We start from the raw sequence: 20,813 nt of genomic DNA on the forward strand, positions 1-20,813 counted from the left end.
AGTAAAGGGGATTACATCCTGACTACTTTATGATCGCTACAATAAAAGTGAAGACTGCATTTACATGGAACAGCACAAAAGACAGAGGGTTTAAACTCTGTCAGAACCCTAGTCACTGGCACGTGACCTTGATAGATGGTAACTGACAGAAATAAAAGTGATCATTACATTGGTCCACGGCATTGCAAGGGATAGAACTAATAAGACCTTATGGCCTTTCTCCACGGTCAACATACAAAGTTTCTCTGCCTAGAAAGTATACAAACTACACATTATTGCCAGATCACTGCCAGTCTCATATATTACAAAATGTCAAAGGAACCGGAGAGGCTGCTGAAAAATGTGATGAAACATATGGTGCTATTTCCCAAAATACAGGTGCCTTTTGAGAAACCACTTGAAATGGGTTTTTCTTTATTGTACTTTTTTGGTAAAAAGGAGTACTTAACCAGACCAAAGACTTTCCTTCACATTAATTTTGTTCAGGATTACAAAAAAAACACAACAACATGTTTTCATTCATAGTGGCCCAAAACCAACTATTCTATCTCACGTTTAGGCACATCTTTTAAGGTTAAACATGGCCATGAGACACATTTTTGAAACAGTCAACACAGTTAGCTGTGTTGAAACATTGCAGTTTTTCATGAGCAGCGGATTGACCCTATGTGACCCATATCACCTTGGTCAGGAGTCTGTTGGTGGTGCTTTATGTACATTCATCATGCGTGAAAAAATATATGTCCTGCCTGGAACAGTCACTAACTGATCACATGTATTTTTCACACAGCCTGACAAGATGGCTTGGGTCCCCATTGTGGACAGAAAAAAGTCCTCCTGTGGGGTCGAAGAGGCACAATCATTATGCCAGCCCTTGTATTACAGCCTCAGAAAAGAATAAAAAAATCCTGGCCTATGTACATTAGCATGAAGGCAGTCCATTAAAAGGAAGCCTGGATTTAAAGAGCAGCCATGCTGTGACCGAAGAATCTCTGAAGTGAAAATCAGCAGTCTATGTTAAAAGCAATCAAGGGATATACACCGAATGCATGTCGGTATCTTGGAGAGCATTCAAATGCAACGATCACCGCTATTTGCTGCTCAGTGACTTACTGCTGGAAACTAGTCTATAAATGTAAAAAAAAAATCCCTCAACGTAAGGACTTGGAAAAAGACATGACAATGGTTAGCAAAAACGCATAAGCTTCTATTCAATAAAGAGTTACTGTAGATTGACATGACAGAATTTCTTTAGGATTTTTTTTAGGAGGGCATAACATCTGATGTACAGAAAATGGTTGTCATGCTTCCTGATAAGGGAGGAAGTGACATAGTAGACCATATGAACAGATAACATGTGACAATACAATGTTTGTTTTTTCCTTGGTAATCTCAAAGAAAGCTCAATGATGAACGCTAGCCTTTCTCATACAATGTACCTACTGACCATAGCTATGTACTAACAACTTTGACCAAACCAAAGGCCCTATGGCTTTCTTTTGAGTCAACCATCAATAAGGGATGCAAAAAATTAAATTCTATATTGGTTCTGAAACCTGTCAGCACTATCATCAACACATCTTTTCTTTTTAGTACTGGATAAACATATTTGTTGTCTACAAGGTCAAATAAATCTAGTGGAATTTGTATGAGAAATGCAGAAGCATTTGTATCGTTTGGAAGACATACTGAATGCTTGAGTAATGGACGAACATTGGATTAGCGCGCAATAAAAATAATGCTGAAAACAGAATATAAACAGTGCTGTGTTCCTTCTCGTGGTATGGTCGCTAATATGACCAATACAGGAAATATTGGTATTCAAAGAATAGATATTACCAAAATGTAACGAATGGGGATAAGACTATGGATCCATAGATTTCCACTCTTTTCTACTGGAAGAAATTGTAAAATGATAGAATAAACATCATACCCATCCGCATACTTTAATTGACAGCAATGGGACTCTACTAGTAGAAACAAAACCGCTTCTTTAGGTTGAAATAGGAGCGCTTGTTCTTTTGTCTTTAATTTCTCATTGAAGTAGAACTGAACACTGCAAAGGAAGGATTGTAGGCTAACCTGCTATTGGGTATAGTTGTTAGGCTGTGAACACTGAATTTCAAAGTTAATTCAACAAACTTGTTAAAATATCAGTCAAGCTTATAGCATGAAGGGAGTCTCAGCAGCCTATCATGCAGGGTGTTGGCCATTCGATGTACCGCTATTTGATTTGCCTTTGTCTTATAAACAACGCGCTTCTATACATTGATGGGACCCTACGAAGAGACTCAAGTTCACAAACCTCTTGTCTGGGCTTCTTCAAATGATTGACCCGTGAGGTTTCAGTCCACATCCAGGGGTCGTGTAGCATATCTTCAAGACAATGTAGGGATTTTCCATCCTCCAGACAAACTTACTTGTCCCATGACAAAGTTAGGGTGACTTGTCCATCCAGGATTTCATAAACATGTACACAGAAATAAATCTGTGTTTCAGTAGATTCTTTCCAAGGTAATATCCCAATCATACAGGAGATGTGGAGATCTGAGAAGAACAACAGGGAATGTAGGCTCAATGTATGATAGCAACGTCATGAGAAAGGGCCAGGTATGGTCCACAAACCCAACTGCGCTAACAGTACGAATGAAAAAAAAGGAATCCATTGCTTGAGGGGGTCTGTCCTCAGCTGTTGGTAAAGGTTCGTCCTGGAGAGGTCTCTGGCATGTAGTCATATTTGTTCATTGTTGTAGGGTAATATGTTGTGGTGTACACATTAGTCTGCTGCAAGGGATAGAAATTGGACCTTTCATCTGGGATCAAATTGTTCTTGTTTAACGTCTAGAAATGGAAATAAAAAACAAGCATTTGTTATAGTTTTGCCTTACCATAGAAGCTCTTCATTTTTAACAACTTGATACACTTCCAGCATACCCACCCTTGAGAAAGTCAGTAGGAAACCTGTTTTCAACCCTTTTCATACCATGAATTTTTAATAACCAAAAGGTTTGTGGATGTTCGTTTCCCAAAGAATGAATGAATACATCAAAGATATTGTGAAAATTACCACAGAAAGGATTGTTTAAGCAACAAGACAGTTAATTTATTATATAAAATCGGATGCACAAGAATAAAACAGCAGGGCTGGATTAGGATCAAAAGATGGACAATCTCAACTAAGGAAGGGTAAGTTAACACGTTTTCTACTCTTTGCCATATCTCTCTATTGCTAATTAATAGGAAGCCAGCACATGATTATTTCCTTACAATAATTTCAGTATGCATGCATTTTGGTCATAATAACTTATTTTGCAGTGACATGCAACCATTAATTGCAAAAGTGATTAGAGTATTCAGGGAGCTAAGGCTGATCAAGGAGTGAGTCTGTTGACTCTGGTACATTTTTGCTAGAACCCATATAAAGTCTAGCTGATCTATGAATCCTTCTTCAGTGTCTAGCATCACCAACAATTAAAACTAAAGAAACACTACATGTTCCTCAATTTTTCTTTGGAGTCCAGTCTATTGAATTCCAGATTCACCCACTCCATATACAAAAGACAGCATGGGCATGCACACAAACCACAATAGTTTGCGCCTTCAGGACTAGACACTGAGGAAAGACTTTTTTAAAACTTGACGATCTAGGATGTACCATGAATGCACCATGAATGCAACAAGGAGAGGCAAGGAGGAAATGGCAGAATGCGGAGGAAGGAAGCTCCAGGAGGGACTTCACACAAAGCCAGGGCAACAAATATTTAAATGACAGGAAAAAAAACTAGAAAACAATAATACTCCACAAAAGCGTGGGGAATATTAAATGAGCACTATTAAGTATGAAAAGAAAACTATTTCTACCACAATTACCAACACAATTACTTAACCAAAATAATTGGAAACAAAATAAATTCAAACCAGAATCAACAGCACCAACATAATACATGCTCCAGCCTCATATATTTAGGAGCCAGCTATACAGAAATTGAAGTTAAAGCATGAATGGGATGTAGGAGGTAGCCAAGTATGGTTGGCTGGTTATATGTCTTTACCATGAATTCCGTTGCAACGCATGCCTTTTCCACGCATGCGTTACCACGGAATTCGTTTTCCCCTCATCATCTTTACCACGTCGCTCTTACGTCGTAAAGAGGAAGCGGAAGTTTTTTCAGCTTCCTCTCTTACGACGCTGATTTCTTCGGCACGGCGGGATCGTTTTTTTATGGGGGGAGACCCCCCCCAACCCCCCTTTTTAATCCTACAGGGTTTTTTTTTCATGGTAAAGACGATCGTTGTAGGCATACGCGTTGAAAAGCCGTTTACGTGGTAAGTGCCTCGTTATAAACGTTACACATAGTAAGGCCTTCGTTGTTAATGATGTTTCCCGGTTGGCTGAGGATGAATGATCAGTGGTTCTTAACCTAAATATAGACCACAAAGCAAGAATATTCCTGCGTACCAGAAAGAGAGAGAAATATGCAGTTGTGCTGTCCGATAGGTGAAACCTAAAAAAAATTAAATGTGATTCAGGAGGAGAGTTGGGGGACAGGGAGAGAGTAAAATGAATTTAAAGACTTACAAAGTGCACACAAAGGTTACATTTGGCCCTGTAAAAAGTTAAATATCCAGAGGCAGGGAGGGGTAAAAGTTGAGAATATAGGGATTCTGCCACCCTAATAGCAGACTAAACCATACAGCTAGATATTACATTTTACACTGTCAGTGCAAATGCTGGCTTAAAATTGACTGACCACAAGTGCAAAATTGCTCACTATCTGATGCAAAAAGGCATGTAACCATCCTCTGAAATCACTCTTACAAGATGTAACGGTACTATTTATGGACATTAGAAAGCCAATGAGGGGAATCGACTACGCTATAACCTGAACCGGTGAAGCACAGGTTAGACCGCTATCAGGCCCTAGTGCCTAATTCACTGAGCTACCGGACTGATGTGCATGAAAGAAGCATTTAAAATAATTTAATTAAAAACAATTTAGTACTCACAAACTCCATCACATGCCCACCATTTTATGGTGAAAATAAACAGCAGTTTCAAAGGCTCCCAATCACACCTGTACAGTTATTTTTGGCAAAGAACATTAGAGTTTATGAAAAACACCCAAAAAATTGAAAGTGTTCAGGTATTTCAGAAACTTCTTTCCATATAATGCCCGAAAAGTGTGAAAATCCAGCCAAAGATCAAAGGCACTAGGGTAGTGGCGCGCTCATCATGGCGCAGCACTGAAATCTCTTCAAATATTGCCAGGGGAGGACCAAAGAACGAGTGCCACTACAGCCTGACTGATTTAACCCCAACTAGCATTCATTCTGACCCCGTAAACTGTACCGCCATTTTACAGAGAAGATCCATAAGCGATGCAAATGGCGGAAATTGCTCGAGGTTACAGAAGTATATGATAAGAGTAAAAAAACAGCTAGCTAAATGAGATTTCTTCCATCTATGAGTATTTCGAGTGTCTGCTATCAAGTTTAATTAGAGCAGAGTGGTCACAAGTGTCCATTGACTCCCGCTGCTTGGACATCCATCCAAGCTCATTGCACACGGTCCAATCACATTTTCAAGAAGCACTCTTGCAACCATGCTGGGACACACTGATGGCAGATAATGCAAGCACCTAAAATCAATTCAATATCAGTGATCTGCGCAACGACTCATCAGGCACAGAATACTGAATTTAATTCCAGAGTCTAGTAGCTCAAGTTGTCTGTACCTCAGACTACATGGGTACATCTAGAGTTAAGTGAAATCAAATTAGATGTTTCCAAATTTCGGTAAAAATATACAAAGCTGTAAGCTAAACATTTTTGTGGAACCCTATCATGTTATTATCTTTTTTTATTGATAGTAGGTTTAAAGGCTAGCACTTTAAATTTTGTTTGCACTGCCTACAATAGAAAAAAAAAACTTTCAGATTATGCTTCTTGTTGCCATTCAAGAGGCCATATTATCTGAGTACCCCGGAGGCGCAACAGGTGTTTGTGCATGCTTTGTACGCCCCCAGGGCACTTTGGTATTATCGAAGGGGCAGCAGACGCATGTGCAACCCCTTCTGTAATACCGATAAGGCTGGCGCACATAAAGCGCCAGCGGTATCATTAGAGGGTGTTTCCTCATTTGCATGGGGGCACAGCTCCAAGCAAATGAGGGAATCCCTTTGCCTCTGTGCCATAATACAGACGCTGTTTAATCCTTAGGTGTATATCTTTTATTTATTTGGATTGTTCAAAGGAATGAACCAGTTTTAACATAATTATGACAGTCCGAAGATTTACTTGCTGTCCTACACATAGACAATTGTATTTACAAGTACCATAAACATACATTACTATAAAACACAAAGAATTCGACGTTCATAACAATTTGAAACAAAAACATTCAACAAACAAGTTTCATTTTTGTGGAAGTACCCTGTCCACTGTTTCTGTACAGTCATAATTATGTTAAAATTGGTTCATTCCTTTGAACAATCCAAATAAATAAAAGATATACACCCAAGGATTAAACACCTTAGTGTACGATTCTGCTCTAAATAAAAAAGATAGCAGAACAAAAACAGTGACCGGGTCCTCTCTTTTTTCTGAATCTAAACATTGTCCTACCCGGCCACAGTGCAGGACAAAACCCCACGTGTAATATAATACAGACGCTGGCGCAGAGGCAAATAAGTTGTCAGGAGGCACACTGACAGTGTGCAACCTAAAAGGTGGCAGCCCTCTAAAGGGAGAAAGAGGGTCCCATGTACTCCCCCAGACATCCCCTAGAAGGCGGGTGCAATCACTCACTGAATTAGCCTACAAGGGGATCTCTAATCCCCCTTCAAAGTTTGCTGCCTGCACAATGAAACAGTGAGCGGCTTCACAGCAGCAGGTCCGTTTTTCACCTGCCTGTGCTGCCGACAGGACAGTGCGAGATCGCGGCTGCCCTTGTGGCAGCTCATTTATTATATTGCGGTGCATTTTCCTGGTTAGCGCAGGGCGCACCTTTTGCTAACCAGGAAAATGTGCTGCATACATAATATGGCCCAAGGTGCCTCTGTTTTTCCTCTGCGTTAGGTTTTTTCATTTAAATTCTTCAATTCACAAGTCATTGTTCGACATATAAACATTCTGGTTGGGATAATGTGATTGATTTGTCTTACATTCATACAACTATCTTTCACCAGGTGTCTTCCTTTGATCACCTCCTTTCTGCATACAGCTAATTCTGTTTGTTGGTTTCTCTTTGCTTGCTTGTTATTCTTTTAAGGGGAGACCCTCTTTATCCCACACCTTGATTATTCCTTTCTACTTTTATTTCCATCTCTTTCCAACCTCCTGCCATTGTACTTGATTGATTTATTTATTTATATTTACCTGTCTGTCTAGTTATAACCCTTTCCGTGTCCGGATCAATACTCCCTCCATTCATTCATACCATTGTACCTACTTTGATCTCACTCTGCCTTGGGGACTCTTTTTCCTCGCACTCATATATACCGCCTTCCTTGGCAGTAACTAGTGTTTCCTCTCTGCCAGATACTGTCCTTTTTAAGTCTCCGCTATAGACAGCGTGGCAAGACCTTTTGTTTCTAATACATTACATATAAATTGACCTTTCTGGCAGCTCCTTGCTCGTGATTGGATGGCTTTGTTGTCTAGCTCACTTTCATGTTCCAGATTCAGTGGCTTTCCCCTTTATTCCTCTATTTGTCCCACCCAGGAGCATGTTGGTCTCACAGTATTCTAATGGATGATGTATCCATCCACTATTCACGTCAGATCTTGCTTTGAAGTGCATGGGGGAGCCTGTTATTTTTGTGCTCTCTTCCTGCTCTCCATCCTCCCTGATGCCCATCTCTTCCTTGCCCCTAACCTCCCCACTTTGCATGGTCTTGCTCCTTTTAAAAAACAATTTTGCCCCCACCCACTATTGGCAGGTGGCTGTCTTAAAATGTTGTTCTGACCATTCCAAGATGGCTGCATGCACAGGCACATGCGTGACGGGAATTTCCAAAAAGTGTAAAAACCCCTGTTTCCTTCCTGCCTGTGGGATACTCCTTGTGTTTGTGCCGAGTGGAACCGAGCGGAGCCCGTGGCTGGGATTTCTGAACTTGAACTCACCCTGCCACTCACCGCACCCGCTTCGCGGGTGCCGCTTCGCGGGTGCCGCTTCGTCGTCAAATCAGTGGGAGCAACATTCTACCCAGGCTGGAGGTGTCGTGGACGCTGTGAGGCAACCCAAGATCGTGATAGGTCAGAGAGCGGTGCTGCAGGGACTCAATCTCCCAGGAGTCCCTGCCTGACTGACCTGTAACACCTGGTCCGCTCTCCCTGTCTGCCCCGCCCACAGGACGTCATATGCCCTACTTAGTGGACCTACACTGCCGCTGCGCGGGAGCGGTCTGGGAGAAGCCCGGAACAAGGGCGGGACCGTCCAAGGCCGGAGCAGGCCGGGCTGGGCCAACCCTTTAACATTTTGACTTCCAGAACTTTCTTTTTGGCTTGCAATACTATTCATCTTTAATTTAGCCCATTGTCTTTGTTGGGGGCGATTGTTTCACTTCGGTTGTTTCGCTGCCCATGCCAATGACAACAAGATCTGGAAAGGGTAGGAAGGCGGGGGGGGAAGGGAGTGTAAATGGGACCCTGGACAATTTTATAACCCGAGCTTTCTCTGTACTAGAGAAGGAAATTGCTTCTACAGAACGCAGATTGTCACTTGAACCTCTCTTTCATAAGCGTTCCTCTTTAGGGGCCCTAGCACTAGTAACATCACCAGCAAACAACATTGTGCATGGAGTAGGAGTGCCCCCGGCCCCTGATCGTGACAGTATAGGTGCCATTAGGGCCAGCTTGGATAGGCTGAATGTGATAGTTGTCTCTAGGCTAGGGTCTTCTGTTCCTTCTGAGCCGCTAGAGCTTCTTCCCCCTTCTGTGCCGCTTGTCGTTCCCACAGCTGTTACTACCCACTACCATAACTCTAATACTACCAGTTCCATCCACTCAAAAGGGAAGAAAGCGGGGGGTGGGGGACCTAGACATCCCGCCCTCAAATGGAAAAGACTTACCAATAGAGTAAGGGGTGGGCAGGCCAAACCCTCAAAAAAGTTTAAAGCAAAATACACCAGTGGTGTAGAGGAATTTGTGGCGTCGGGGAGGGTACATCCATTGATTCTACCTGTAGAAAACAGCGTGACCCCTGATCAGCCTAATTTAGCCAATCAAGTGGAGGGTACAGCAGCGTGCACTCCTGCTACTGGTTTTCCCTCGCCCTGTCCCCATATAGAGCAGATCGAGAAGTTGGTAAGGTCCCTGATCCTCCCTGTGCTACAAAGGGCTAAGGATATAGCAGAGAGACTAGATAGATTTGAGCAGTCAACTCTGGACAACTTTTTTTCTCTCAAATCTTTGTTGAAACTACAGGCTAAGAACACCCTGGGAGAGTGTGAGCAGGTTAGAACTCATGGGGAATGTTTAGCCCCTGATGCTGTACGGGCTCAGCCTACCCCTGTAACGGCTTGCACTTCCGGGTCTGTGCAGCAGGCTGCATTACCGGTGGGTCCTTCTACTGGTATGCTGCCGCCAAGCACTAGTGCCCCGAAGGTAACGGAACAACAGCCAGCCACCTCTGCTTCCCTGGCCTCAAACCCAAAGGGGCCCAATAATGCGCGGTCGAAAGAACAACGCTCTAGGAAGGATCCTAAAGGTCTCCCAGACCAACCTAGTAGAAACAGCCTTAATTCTGTACCAATTATCCAGCAGGCCCCGCAGCCACCCAACGAGGCTTTCAGACTCCCACCCGTAAACCTTCCACCGGACTGTCAGCCCTATGTGGCTGTGCTTACTAATGTCCCGTCCCTGAAGGCTGACCAGTATGAATCTTATGAGTCGCTTAAAAATAAATCCATGCACTGGTTAAGAGAGAATAGACCTCTTCAGAGTCAGTTGGATGGCCAGATTCTTAATGTTAGAAGGGTAGGGTGGGTAGGAAACGGACATAAGCAATTCCAGGGAGAGTGTGTGGTGGTAAATTTTAAGGATTCAAGGGTTGCCAAATTCATCTGCAACCAACAGCCAGGTTACGGAGGTGAGGGAATTGAAGTAGTAGATCTGAGCTACTTTTATGCTAGACCACTAGGCATTTCAAATGTCAGCCATCAAGGGTGGGGAGGTAGGCAAGACTCCTTTTTTCCGGAGAACCATTATAATTCTTTGTTCTATCCACCAATTGCATGGTCAGGGAACTATAGGAGGGCGTTTGGTTACTGAAATGATACTTGCTCCTGGGACTCACTCTTGAGCTTGAGCTCAGTAGCTATTCCCACGACCTGTGTTCTGGGAACAATCAGCGCCAACCTTTTACCACAGCCCGACTTAGGCAGTCCCCCCAATTCCAGTTCTTTTAGCCCCAGGCAGTTATCAGACTTAGTACCCAGCCTTGCCGTTACCAACATTGGGAGGTCCGTGAGGGAGGGCTCACCATAGCCATCTCTGGGTGGGTGGGTACATCTAGGTCCGAGTCCCGCAGGGAGCCGGCTGTGGCGGATCCAGTTCTTAGGATTCTCAGCTTATGATTCTCAGCGAGTATCTCTAGGAAGATGGACCTACCTGATTGGAATACCCTAGTGGAGGCTTATTCAATCTGCATCTTTCAAGAAACCTGGAGCAAGGAACACTGCCATAAAGTGGGGTACTCATCGTTTTTTGTACCAGCAGTTCCCCCCCCTCCTTGGGGAAGGGCCGCCCCTCGGGAGGCCTTCTCATATGGGTTGATGTCTCACCTGGGTGCCAAATCGTGAAGCACGCGACTAATTCCCCTGACCTACTCAGAATTTCACTCAAGGGGCCTCGGAGAGGGCTCACCCTGGACATTATTAATATCTATGCTAGGGGCACGAAAGGAGGTTCTCAGCCACCCATAGTCTCAGGTTTGGAGGATCTCCTTAGGCAGTGCCCGGATAGATGGTCGCACGGGACTTTAATTGTACGTTTGAGCCCCTTGCGACGGAGGACATCCTGGGCGCCGCCGACGAAGATGCCAGGGGAGGAATACCGACATTAACCATCCCACCAATTAAAAGGTGGTCACAACGGGTTGTACATCATAACTCCCTGAGCCTGGGATTTGGTCTGAGGGCAATGAATGGGAGGACGACCTCGGACCCCTTGGGAGCCCATACTTACAACAGGGCAAACCACACGTCGAGGATAGATTATATTCTCCTCGACGTTAAGCTCTGGAGTTTTGTGTGGGATATGGAGGTTTTCCCCTCAGTCGATAGCGACCACTGCCCCCTCTCTTTGACTATTCTCCCCTTGTGGTTCGGGGTGCAGGGTGCGCCCATGCCCCTAAACTCAGTTTCTACTTCAGTAGTACGTCCCTCCAATTGTGGGAGGCGCCTGAAGTAGTGCAGGGTCGCCATGGACGAGGGGAAAATGTTAACTATAGGGGCCCTCCTAGCAACCGCTCAGTATGTATGTATGTATGTATGTTCTTATATAGCGCTCGAAGTTACCCTTGGGCATCTCGGCGCTTGCCTTGGGAACCCGTCCTGGTTTTTCCCTGTGAGATCACCTGTGCTGGGCATCCCCAAGGTGAAAGCCAGGCATTCCGCCGCGGGGGGGCCGTTGTGGAGATTAAGCAAGCTTGTTGCCCAGAGCTGCATAGTGTGAACTCGTGCTTAGAGTGGGCACCCAAGTGAGAATTATCGAGTCCGTGGACAATTGGGTTCAGGACCCTGCCGCGTCGGGTATCGAACCCTGGTCCCGGGTCTGACCTCAGCTTCAGGGTATGCCTCCTCTAACCAGTGAGCCACACTTCTCCACTCACTCAGTCTAATTTGGACTCGTCTATCCAGCCAATTAGCGAAGTGACAGCTCTTTTCTGCAATACAATCAAGGCTCTGGGTAGTCTCTTTCTACTTCCAAGCAGGGATCCTCCAGTGGGGGAGGTCAAGAGATCTAAGAACCAACCAGGCTGGTTTACCAAAAGATGCAGGGAGAAAAAATCTGCCTTAATTACCGCCGTTAAAGGCAAATCCCCGGTGGAGATCAGGCTTGCCAGGAAAGAGTATTTTCAGTCCATTAATGCAGCCAAGAAAGAGTGGGAGGACAGGTACTGGTCTGACCTTAAGGAAGCAAGTGCGGGTAGAGACTCTAGAGGGTTTTGGAATCTAATAAGGACTAGGAACAGACCAGATATCTCTTTAATTACGTGCAACATTCCAGCCCAAAATTGGTATAATCACTTTCTCTCCCTTTACACTTCTAATGAGGCGAATACCCAGACGCTCCCCAATAGTAGTCTTTTCCCAGTTGAATCCCCGGGGGACATATTGGGCGATCCCTTTACCCCAAGAAAAGTTGAAAGCGTTATAAAATCCTTGGTGCCCCTTAAAGCAGCTGGGCCTGACAGGATACCGGGTGATCTGATACGCGCCAACTTCAAAGAGTGGGGGAAGTTGGTCTCATCTCTGCTAAATGCTATTAACGGTGCACCTGTCCCTGAATCCTGGAAAGGGGCGGAGGTCGTCCCAATTTTTAACAAGCATTTACAATGCAATGGTTTTGCCTTTGTTAAAGTTAGAGCTATTGGCATTGCTCTTGACATTATTTTTATTTATGTTTTTTTAACATAAATAAATGGCATTGTCATTTACAATGCCACTAGCTTTATATCTCGCAAATGACACACACAAACACACACAGAGCCCCCACACACACACCCACGCACACAGCCACACAGAGCCCCCCACACACACAGCCACACAAAGCCCCCCACACACACAGCCACACAAAGCCCCCCACACACACAGCCACACAAAGCTTCCTACACACACAGCCACACAGAGCCCTCCACACACACCCACTCAGCACAAGCGGGCAACAGGGGCACACGGAGGCACAAGCAGGCAACAGGGGCACACGGAGGCACAAGCAGGCAACAGGGGCACACGGAGGCACAAGCAGGCAACAGGGGCACACGGAGGCACAAGCAGGCAACAGGGGCACACGGAGGCACAAGCAGGCAACAGGGGCACACAGAGGCAACAGGGGCACACGGAGGCACAAGCAGGCAACAGGGGCACACAGAGGCACAAGCAGGCAACAGGGGCACGAAAACAGAGGCACAAGCAGGCAACAGGGGCACGAAAACAGAGGCACAAGCAGGCAACAGGGGCACGAAAACGGAGGCACAAGCAGGCAACAGGGATGAGTGAGCGACTCCGTCAGAATAGAGGAGCCTGCAGTTGGACAGAAGTTGCTGACTGACAACTAAACAGTACGAGAGGAGGTTTTGGCACGCTTAAGGTTAAGTTGTTGACAAGAATTTCGGAAAAGACTCAACATCATTTTGCTTTTCACTGGTTGGGGTTGTGCACGCTGCCTCCTACAGTTAGGACATTTGTACTACAGCCTGCACATGATGATTGGAGGTTTGGTGTGCTAGTAAACTTGTCCTCACCCGGAAGAGACACTTTAAGCCGTGGATGCTTTCACGCACTGTGAGCAGGGCTCACCGGTGGCACATGCTCGGAGCCTCTCAGACGCTTCTCTTTTGCTCACGATGAACTCCCTGTGGAAGGGCCTTGCATGGAGTTTGGTTTCGGAAAGGCTGGGCCTTTCCTGGTGCGAAGACAATGCAGCCTTGCTCGGGGGTGAAGGGAGCCCGCGGCCTTTTGTTGTCATGCATATCTCGCCTGGTGGGGGTCTGTTGGCTGCCATCGCCCCGCCCCCGCCTTGTGCAGGGTTTCGCATACCCCAATCCGACCCCCCACAACAACAACCTGTACAACGAGGACCCGTGCCATCTACAGCAGCCAGCATGCCTGCGCACTGTAACATTTATATAGCGCTTACAACTATGGGGGGCGCAGATACACCGTCCGCAACCAAGTATTAATCGGAATGCACTTAAGAAGCAGACAGCTGACTTCTTGCTACCCTCACTCAACCCGCTCGAGAAGAAGGAATACAAAACTCAAATCAGGGTCCATTTCTTTTACAACCAGTGCGCTGGCATCACCAACATCTGCGCTCATTCGCCCCGCTGGGGGGAGCCCTGCAAGGGGGGCAACGGGGCAAGGGACTTTTGAAAACTAGCACAAACTACCAGAAAGGTTCGCCCCGTGTTGGCACACACGGCGCCTCCGGAAAAGAATATTCAGCACCAGCTGTCCTTAAAACTTAGCAAAAAATGCAAGCAACTTAGCAGCATAATAGACCACGCCGGCGGACTTACATTCGTCGGTCCTGCGGCTTCAACTGCCGGTGCATGGCCAGAGAAAATCCGAAGTAGCTGCCGGGGTCGCCTGTCTTGCGGATGGCGTCGTCCGTGTCCAGGTTGAAAGCGCACACCCAGGCGCACAGGGACAGGAGGTGCAGGGTCAGGTGGAAGAGCATCGCCCTGCTAGCGGCAGCCATGGCTGGGGGTCGTTCAGTCAGCGCCGGTCGGGATCCTGCACCTTGCTCTGTGCCTGCGCTCCCTCACTCTGCTCAGCTCCCGCGATGCTCCGCCCTCGGGTCTCCTCCCTCGCTCGGGTCCCTGCCTGCCACGCTCTGAATGGTGTCCTTGTTCTCTCCAGAGACTCCTCCAGCTTTTAACAAGTACTAGCTGCGCAGTCCGTAAGCCCGCCTCCTGCCCCTCTCCAGAGCCCTGCTGCCGCTGGCCTTTGAAACCATGGCAGCAATTACTGAAACCACCATCACGTTCAGACACCATCCTTCTTAACGCCATCTCCATTACACTTAAAACGCCAGTCACAGACTCGATGTAAAAACCTATCCAGGTTGACAACTCGTTTAAGTGTTTAGCCCTCTTGCTGCACCAAGTGACGTCACAGCCATTTTCAGTAGTACAATTGCAGAACTTAGCCCCATGTCCACCGTACCAATTTAAGACACATTCCCTCTGCCTGCAGCATTTGTTGTCAACCCCCAACCCCAAAATGATCCCCCTCACTTGTGCAGTATCCAAGTGAGACCCACAACACTTACAACGGAATCAGAGGTCGCTAGAATTTATCGTTTGAAAATTCGACGTGCAGGCATATCGCTGTAAATGAAAATGACACGTTTCCTGATGAGAACCATGTCGATGGTTACATAATCTACTTCACGTTAATGCACGGTTCAAGTTGAACGAATAACTGCACAAAAAAGGTGCACCTACTACAACACTTGTAATAACGGTTAGAAATATATAACGTGAGCAGCAGTGGGAAAAAGACAGCGCTGACAGACTTCCGTGTGCTGCAATGTAAACGCTTTAAATAAACACTGTCTAGGTAAAACAAGTTCAGCTCGGAATTCTGCTGCTTCTGTCTGCATGTGTAAGGAGGCGAATGCTTTCTGAAGACGGCCACAGTGCAGGACTGTACACACTGCCATGGGTTTTTAAAAATTGCACAACGCATGGAGTGGCCGGCAGCCATGTGGTTGGGTTAATCTGCTGCCTGTCATGCATGGGCGTGAGGCGGGCGAAGGGGCGGGACAAACCAGGTGACAGCGGCACTAGGAAGCAGCACTGTGACACCTGAACACAGAGGGTAGCCACTGGTTTTGATCTAGCTGCCAAGAACCGGTTCCCCTCCCAGATGTCACGAGGCCCCGCTCCCTGCCCAGTCGCTTGTGAGCGGACTCTGCGTCCTGGGACCGCTCCAGTTTTCTGTCTTTTGGGAACGAGTTTGGGAGTGCAGAGATGCTGAACGCTGTGTTCGGAAGGGACCGCTTCTCCTACGAAAGGGTGCACGCACAGGAGAAGGTAGGGGAAGAACTTCAACTATTGCATGTTGTATTTGTGCAGCTTTCTTGGAGTGAATCTGTTAGCTGGGTGTCGGATTGCAGCATGTAACAATGCCCTACTCCTCGCAGCTACCTGCAATCGATATTATGGTTTGTAAGTAATCCTGTTTCTGTCAAGTTTCATTGAAATGCCGCCCCCGTGCTGTCTGTTGCTCCTTGTGCGTGGTTCCCGGGCGGAGACGCTACAAGCAGTTCAGCGGGATGCAGCGGCTGTCTAGTTTCGAAACTCTAACAATAAGCACCGGCAGCCTCACAGTGATGCAGGCGTTTGTTTACACGCGTGACTGAGGGGAGGAGCTGTGTCATCACTCACTGCTGGGAGGGGGCGGGAAAGGGTAAGGAGAGACACAGAAGACGGCCGGGAAACTCTAATAATAAGCACCGGCAGCCTCACAGTGATGCAGGCGTTTGTTTACACGCGTGACTGAGGGGAGGAGCTGTGTCATCACTCACTGCTGGGAGGGGGCGGGAAACGGGAAGGAGAGACACAGAAGACGGCCGGGAAACTCTAATAATAAGCACCGGCAGCCTCACAGTGATGCAGGCGTTTGTGTACACGCGTGACTGAGGGGAGGAGCTGTGTCATCACTCACTGCTGGGAGGGGGCGGGAAAGGGGAAGGAGAGACACAGAAGACGGCCGGAGCAGGAAGGCGGGTGCCGGCAATGCCGGAACAGATTCGGGGGCGTTCCCGGCTTTTGGCTGACGTCGCGTGACGTCGGCAAAAGCCAAAGAATCTCGGGAACGCCCCCGAATCTGGTCCGAGATTGACGGACAGAGCCCTCTCCCAATGGCTAGCCTCCATTTATGGAGCTAGCCAATCGGAGGAGGGGGCGTATCCCGACCCACACACACAACTCAAGAGGTTTTTTGGCGCATGCGCAAAGCGCATGGCCAGTCAAAACCTAAAAAGGGGTGTTGGGACGACCGCGCCAATTACAGGCCTATAAGCCTTATTGATTCAACACAAAAGGTGGCGGGGAAAGTGATCCTGGGGAGGGTGCTCCAGTGGGTAGACGATAATAACATTCTATCGGACTACCAAGCCGCCTTTCGCTCTGGAACAGGGACCATAGAACAGGCCTTCAGACTGGTCCTTCTCTATTGGAAGGTGGTGGTGCTGGGCAAAGGTAGTCTTTACCTGGCCTTTATAGACCTGAGGACTGCCTTTGACCTAGTACTGCGGGAGGGGCTGTGGGAGGTCCTGTCTAAGATGGGGTTGCCTCCGTACATCTTGTCCCTACTGGTAAGGCTCCACGCTGACAACTTTGCGCAGGTGCGGTGGGGCAAGCACGGCGAGAAAACTGAAAGGATTCCAGTGGGAAGGGGCGTCCGCCAGGGATGTGTGCTCCCTCCCACCCTGTTCTCTTTCTATATGAACGGAGTGGTAGAGCATCTGCTAAGAAATCCTGCAGATACACCATCCGTGGTGGGCAAGCGCATCCCCACACTGCTTTTCGCTGATGATACCCTCCTTATCTCAAAGACCCCCGTGGGTTTGCAGAGCCTCCTGAACAGCTTTCAGGAGTTCTGCTCACATAGGAGTTTGATAATTAACACCAATAAAACCAAGTATCTGGTTTTGAATCCCGCCCAAAAAACTGGGCCGCCCCCAGTGCTGAATTCCGTGCCCTTGGAGAGGGTGGCCGAATCTGACTACTTAGGCATTCGTCTTACGGACTCAATGCACTGGAACTCGCACATCCAAAAGATGGTACTTAGCCACAAAAGGGTGTGCGGCGCCCTTCTCAAAAAGCAACGTTCCTCCTCAACTAAGCCTATTGCCCCAGTCATGGAGATTTATAAAGCAAGAGGGGTTAGTGCTGCTTTGTATGGGGCGGAGCTATGGGGCATGTGTAACATCGAAGTACTAACCAGATCAGAGAGTAAATTTCTGAAGGACCTGATGGCTCTTCCGCAAAGCACTCCAACAGTACCCGTGCTAATGGATCTGGGATGTAGATCGGTCAAGGATCAAACCCAAATTAGTCCCCTCTTACTTTGGGCGCGGCTGTGGCGTGTGCCCGAGCTGGCCTCATATGCAGAGGCTTTGTTAGAGGTTATGACAATGGATGTCTGGTCTAAGATCAAGGGGTTGAGGGATGTGAAACGGCTGTTAGGGGATCTAGGCCTTGGAGATGCGTGGGAATCCAGGACCGCCCCCTCTAAAGCCGTTCTAAAGAAGTTGTACTGGAACTGGATCTCTTGCAATATCTCCACAGAGTCGAAACATTGTAAATCTACTGTTGACTTTGCGAGGATTAAGGACGTGGTGGCTTATGAACTGTATCTAGATACTATTTCTAACCCCATAGATCGGGCTTTGTATTTTAAATTTAGAGTAGGGACTTTACCTGTAAGCGAACTGACTGCTCGCTGGAAATTTTCCCACCAGTCGTCTCCCTTTGTGCGATATGTCCAACACGAGTAGAGTCGGCGGCCCACTTTTTCTTTGAATGCCCGGCTTACTTGGCGCCGAGGCGGCGCTGGCTCAAACCTTTATGCAGACAATTAGGCACCCGGCAGCATAAAGTGGCGTTACGTATTTTAATGTCTGATACACGCACTTTGTTTGTCTGCGGTGTGTCCAAGTTTTTAAAATGGTCTTGGGTAATTCGCTCAAAAAGGCTTTCTTTGTCTATTTAATGCTTGTTTTAACTGTTTATACAATGTTTTATCTGTGTAAATACAATGTGCTTGTTTTAAAATACTGCCTTTTAAACTTGTTGTACAGTGCTTTAATAATATTTTATATATCGAAATAAAGCCTTCAATCAATACATTCCAAAAAGTTTCTTTTTAACAAAAACTCAAAGATGGCCACTCATGTACTACTATGGTGTGTCTTACTACTATGTTATTACTTTGAGCAGGGGAGTGGAGGATGGAAAGGTAGACTTTACCCTCTTTCTGCTCTTTTAAGCTATTTTTAATCCTTATACATTTTGCAGGACAACATCTGCAATATATACTTAGGCGCTTTGCAGAGCACGAAACAGAGCACCATTCATTTAGTAATTATATTTTATTATCGCCTTCCAAGTGGGTGAAGGGCAAAATGGGAAGTTGAGATAGCAGTATGATGCCACAAGCGGGGCGTGGCAAGAACGCTGGCTGGCCACAGGTCTTTGCACAGCATATACAATCATTAACAAGGGCCCTCAAAGCAACTTGAAAGGTACCTGCGGTCAAAGGCTGCTCCTTTTTAATCTGCTATCCAAAAGCGTTGCTAGAAACAACTTGGCGATAAATACCATGAGTCCGAACCATTGTCTTTGGTTGGTAACCAAAAAGGGGGAAACTGAAAATGTAATGGCTTTTCCTGGTCTTGGAATGAAAAATTTAATAAAGTGCAATTAAAAATGTATACATATTCTGTGACAGTCAAGTCAGGCCTGTGCCCGCCAGAAAATTATTCAAGTGATCTTGCTTATTGTCTTCTCCTGACAATCTTGTGCACTCTTTCACTCAAACAGAACAGTGCTCTTTCCTCTATTTTCTCTAAAAAGAGGTTTTTTGCACTGCGCAACCTTTCGGCTTCTTTCACTTTAACAATGCAGTATACTAGTTATCTTTGAGACAACTTTGAATGCATTTGCTTTTTTCCTATTTATTTATGATGCTCTAGTTCACATTGTTCTGTGCCATTTGATTGCCGTCCTGCAACAATAACTTTACTAAAGCCTCAGAGGCATAGACTTTTAATTCAACTGTCTTCAATGATGGAGACATGGCAAGTTTTATCAAGTTTCATTGAGAAAGACAATATAACTTTCCAAATGGAAAACATTTAAAACTTGCATCAGTGCCTGGTAAGTGTATCTTAGTCATAGCTGCACTGGCCAATGAGAATAAAGCTGGTCATTGCAAAAGGTTTGTCTTTCTTTGCTGCTGCTCGATTAATATTATTTTCGCTATTGTCACTGTGAAATCTGAATACGTTTTATATTTAAATTTCATGACCATGTTTGATCCACCTGTTGTAAAGTTGTAAACTCACCCACATGCGCACTCAAGCACGTGTGAAACAATTGCTTTCCCTTCTTTCTAGCACTCAAGTTCTCCCATCCACATATTCGACTTACAAAAAGTAATAAGACCCTTGAGGAGCTTGTTAGTAATTTCCAGCCTCAACGGCAAAAAGAAATTTGGTGGGAAGACGAGGGAGAACGAATGATCAATAAGGGGAAACACTCCAGTTAGCTACAGTGATTTTCTCAATACAGAGAACTAAAGAAAGGCAATCGACATTACCCTCAAATCCAATTATCTAAGAAAGTGAATTGTGTCGATGCTTAGCTCTTTGTTAGTATTTATCTAATTTATTGCAAACTCTGTTTTGTGCCTAGGGCATTCCAGGCCGAACGACAAACCGGAATCTCGCGAGGTAAGCAAAAGGCACTGCTTCCACACGGCGGGGTGCTCTGCATAAATAAATGTTATTGGCTACGCATTGCAGCTTTACGCTCAGGCAACGGAAGTTTCCCTGATACAAACATGCTAAGTGCATCAAAGGAGGCAACAAATAGACACCGAACGTGGGCTGAGGAAAACACCAGGAAATTATACAGCACACATTAAAACGTAATTTTCCAAGAGATGGCTCTTCTGCGTGACCTTCAGGATAAAATCACGCGCGGGAGGTAGGGCAGAAGGCGGTCACAGAGTCCTGAGACTGTGGGAGAAGACTGCGCGAGAGCAGCAGAGCACAGCACTCACACACGTGCACTCTCTGTGTCTGAGTATAAAGCATATTGGGACCTGGGTGCTACAATGAAGGGCGAGGCACGGCCATTGTTGTCTGTCACTGCCCTCGGTGCTGCGTTATGTTTCACCCAGCCTCTGACCTGGCTGAGGTTGGACATTGGTAGAATGTCAGCCCCTGGGTGCAGGAGTTAGAGATGCATTCAAGCAGGCTATGCAGAGGTTATCACAGGAATGGGTTTGCCCCTTGCACAGACCCCGCAACCCTACTGCTATCTGGCAGCACAGTTCTTATAAGCAGGG

The 20,813-nt window shown here is 46.3% G+C and overlaps 1 protein-coding gene across 1 annotated transcript in view; it reads right to left on the reverse strand.

Moving 5' to 3' along the window:
* Nucleotides 1–397: 397 nt before the first annotated feature.
* The window catches only part of SEMA5B (semaphorin 5B), an 848,743-nt gene continuing 828,327 nt past the window's right edge, over nucleotides 398–20,813 (reverse strand). The window contains exon 23 of the mRNA XM_086957072.1: nucleotides 398–2,841. Within this exon, the coding sequence (XP_086813198.1) occupies nucleotides 2,686–2,841 (156 nt within the window). The 3' untranslated portion in view covers nucleotides 398–2,685. The remainder of the gene's footprint in view (nucleotides 2,842–20,813) is intronic.

The sequence above is a fragment of the Lissotriton vulgaris genome, chromosome 2_1 (assembly GCF_964263255.1).
Source record: "Lissotriton vulgaris chromosome 2_1, aLisVul1.2, whole genome shotgun sequence".
NCBI lineage: Eukaryota > Metazoa > Chordata > Amphibia > Caudata > Salamandridae > Lissotriton > Lissotriton vulgaris.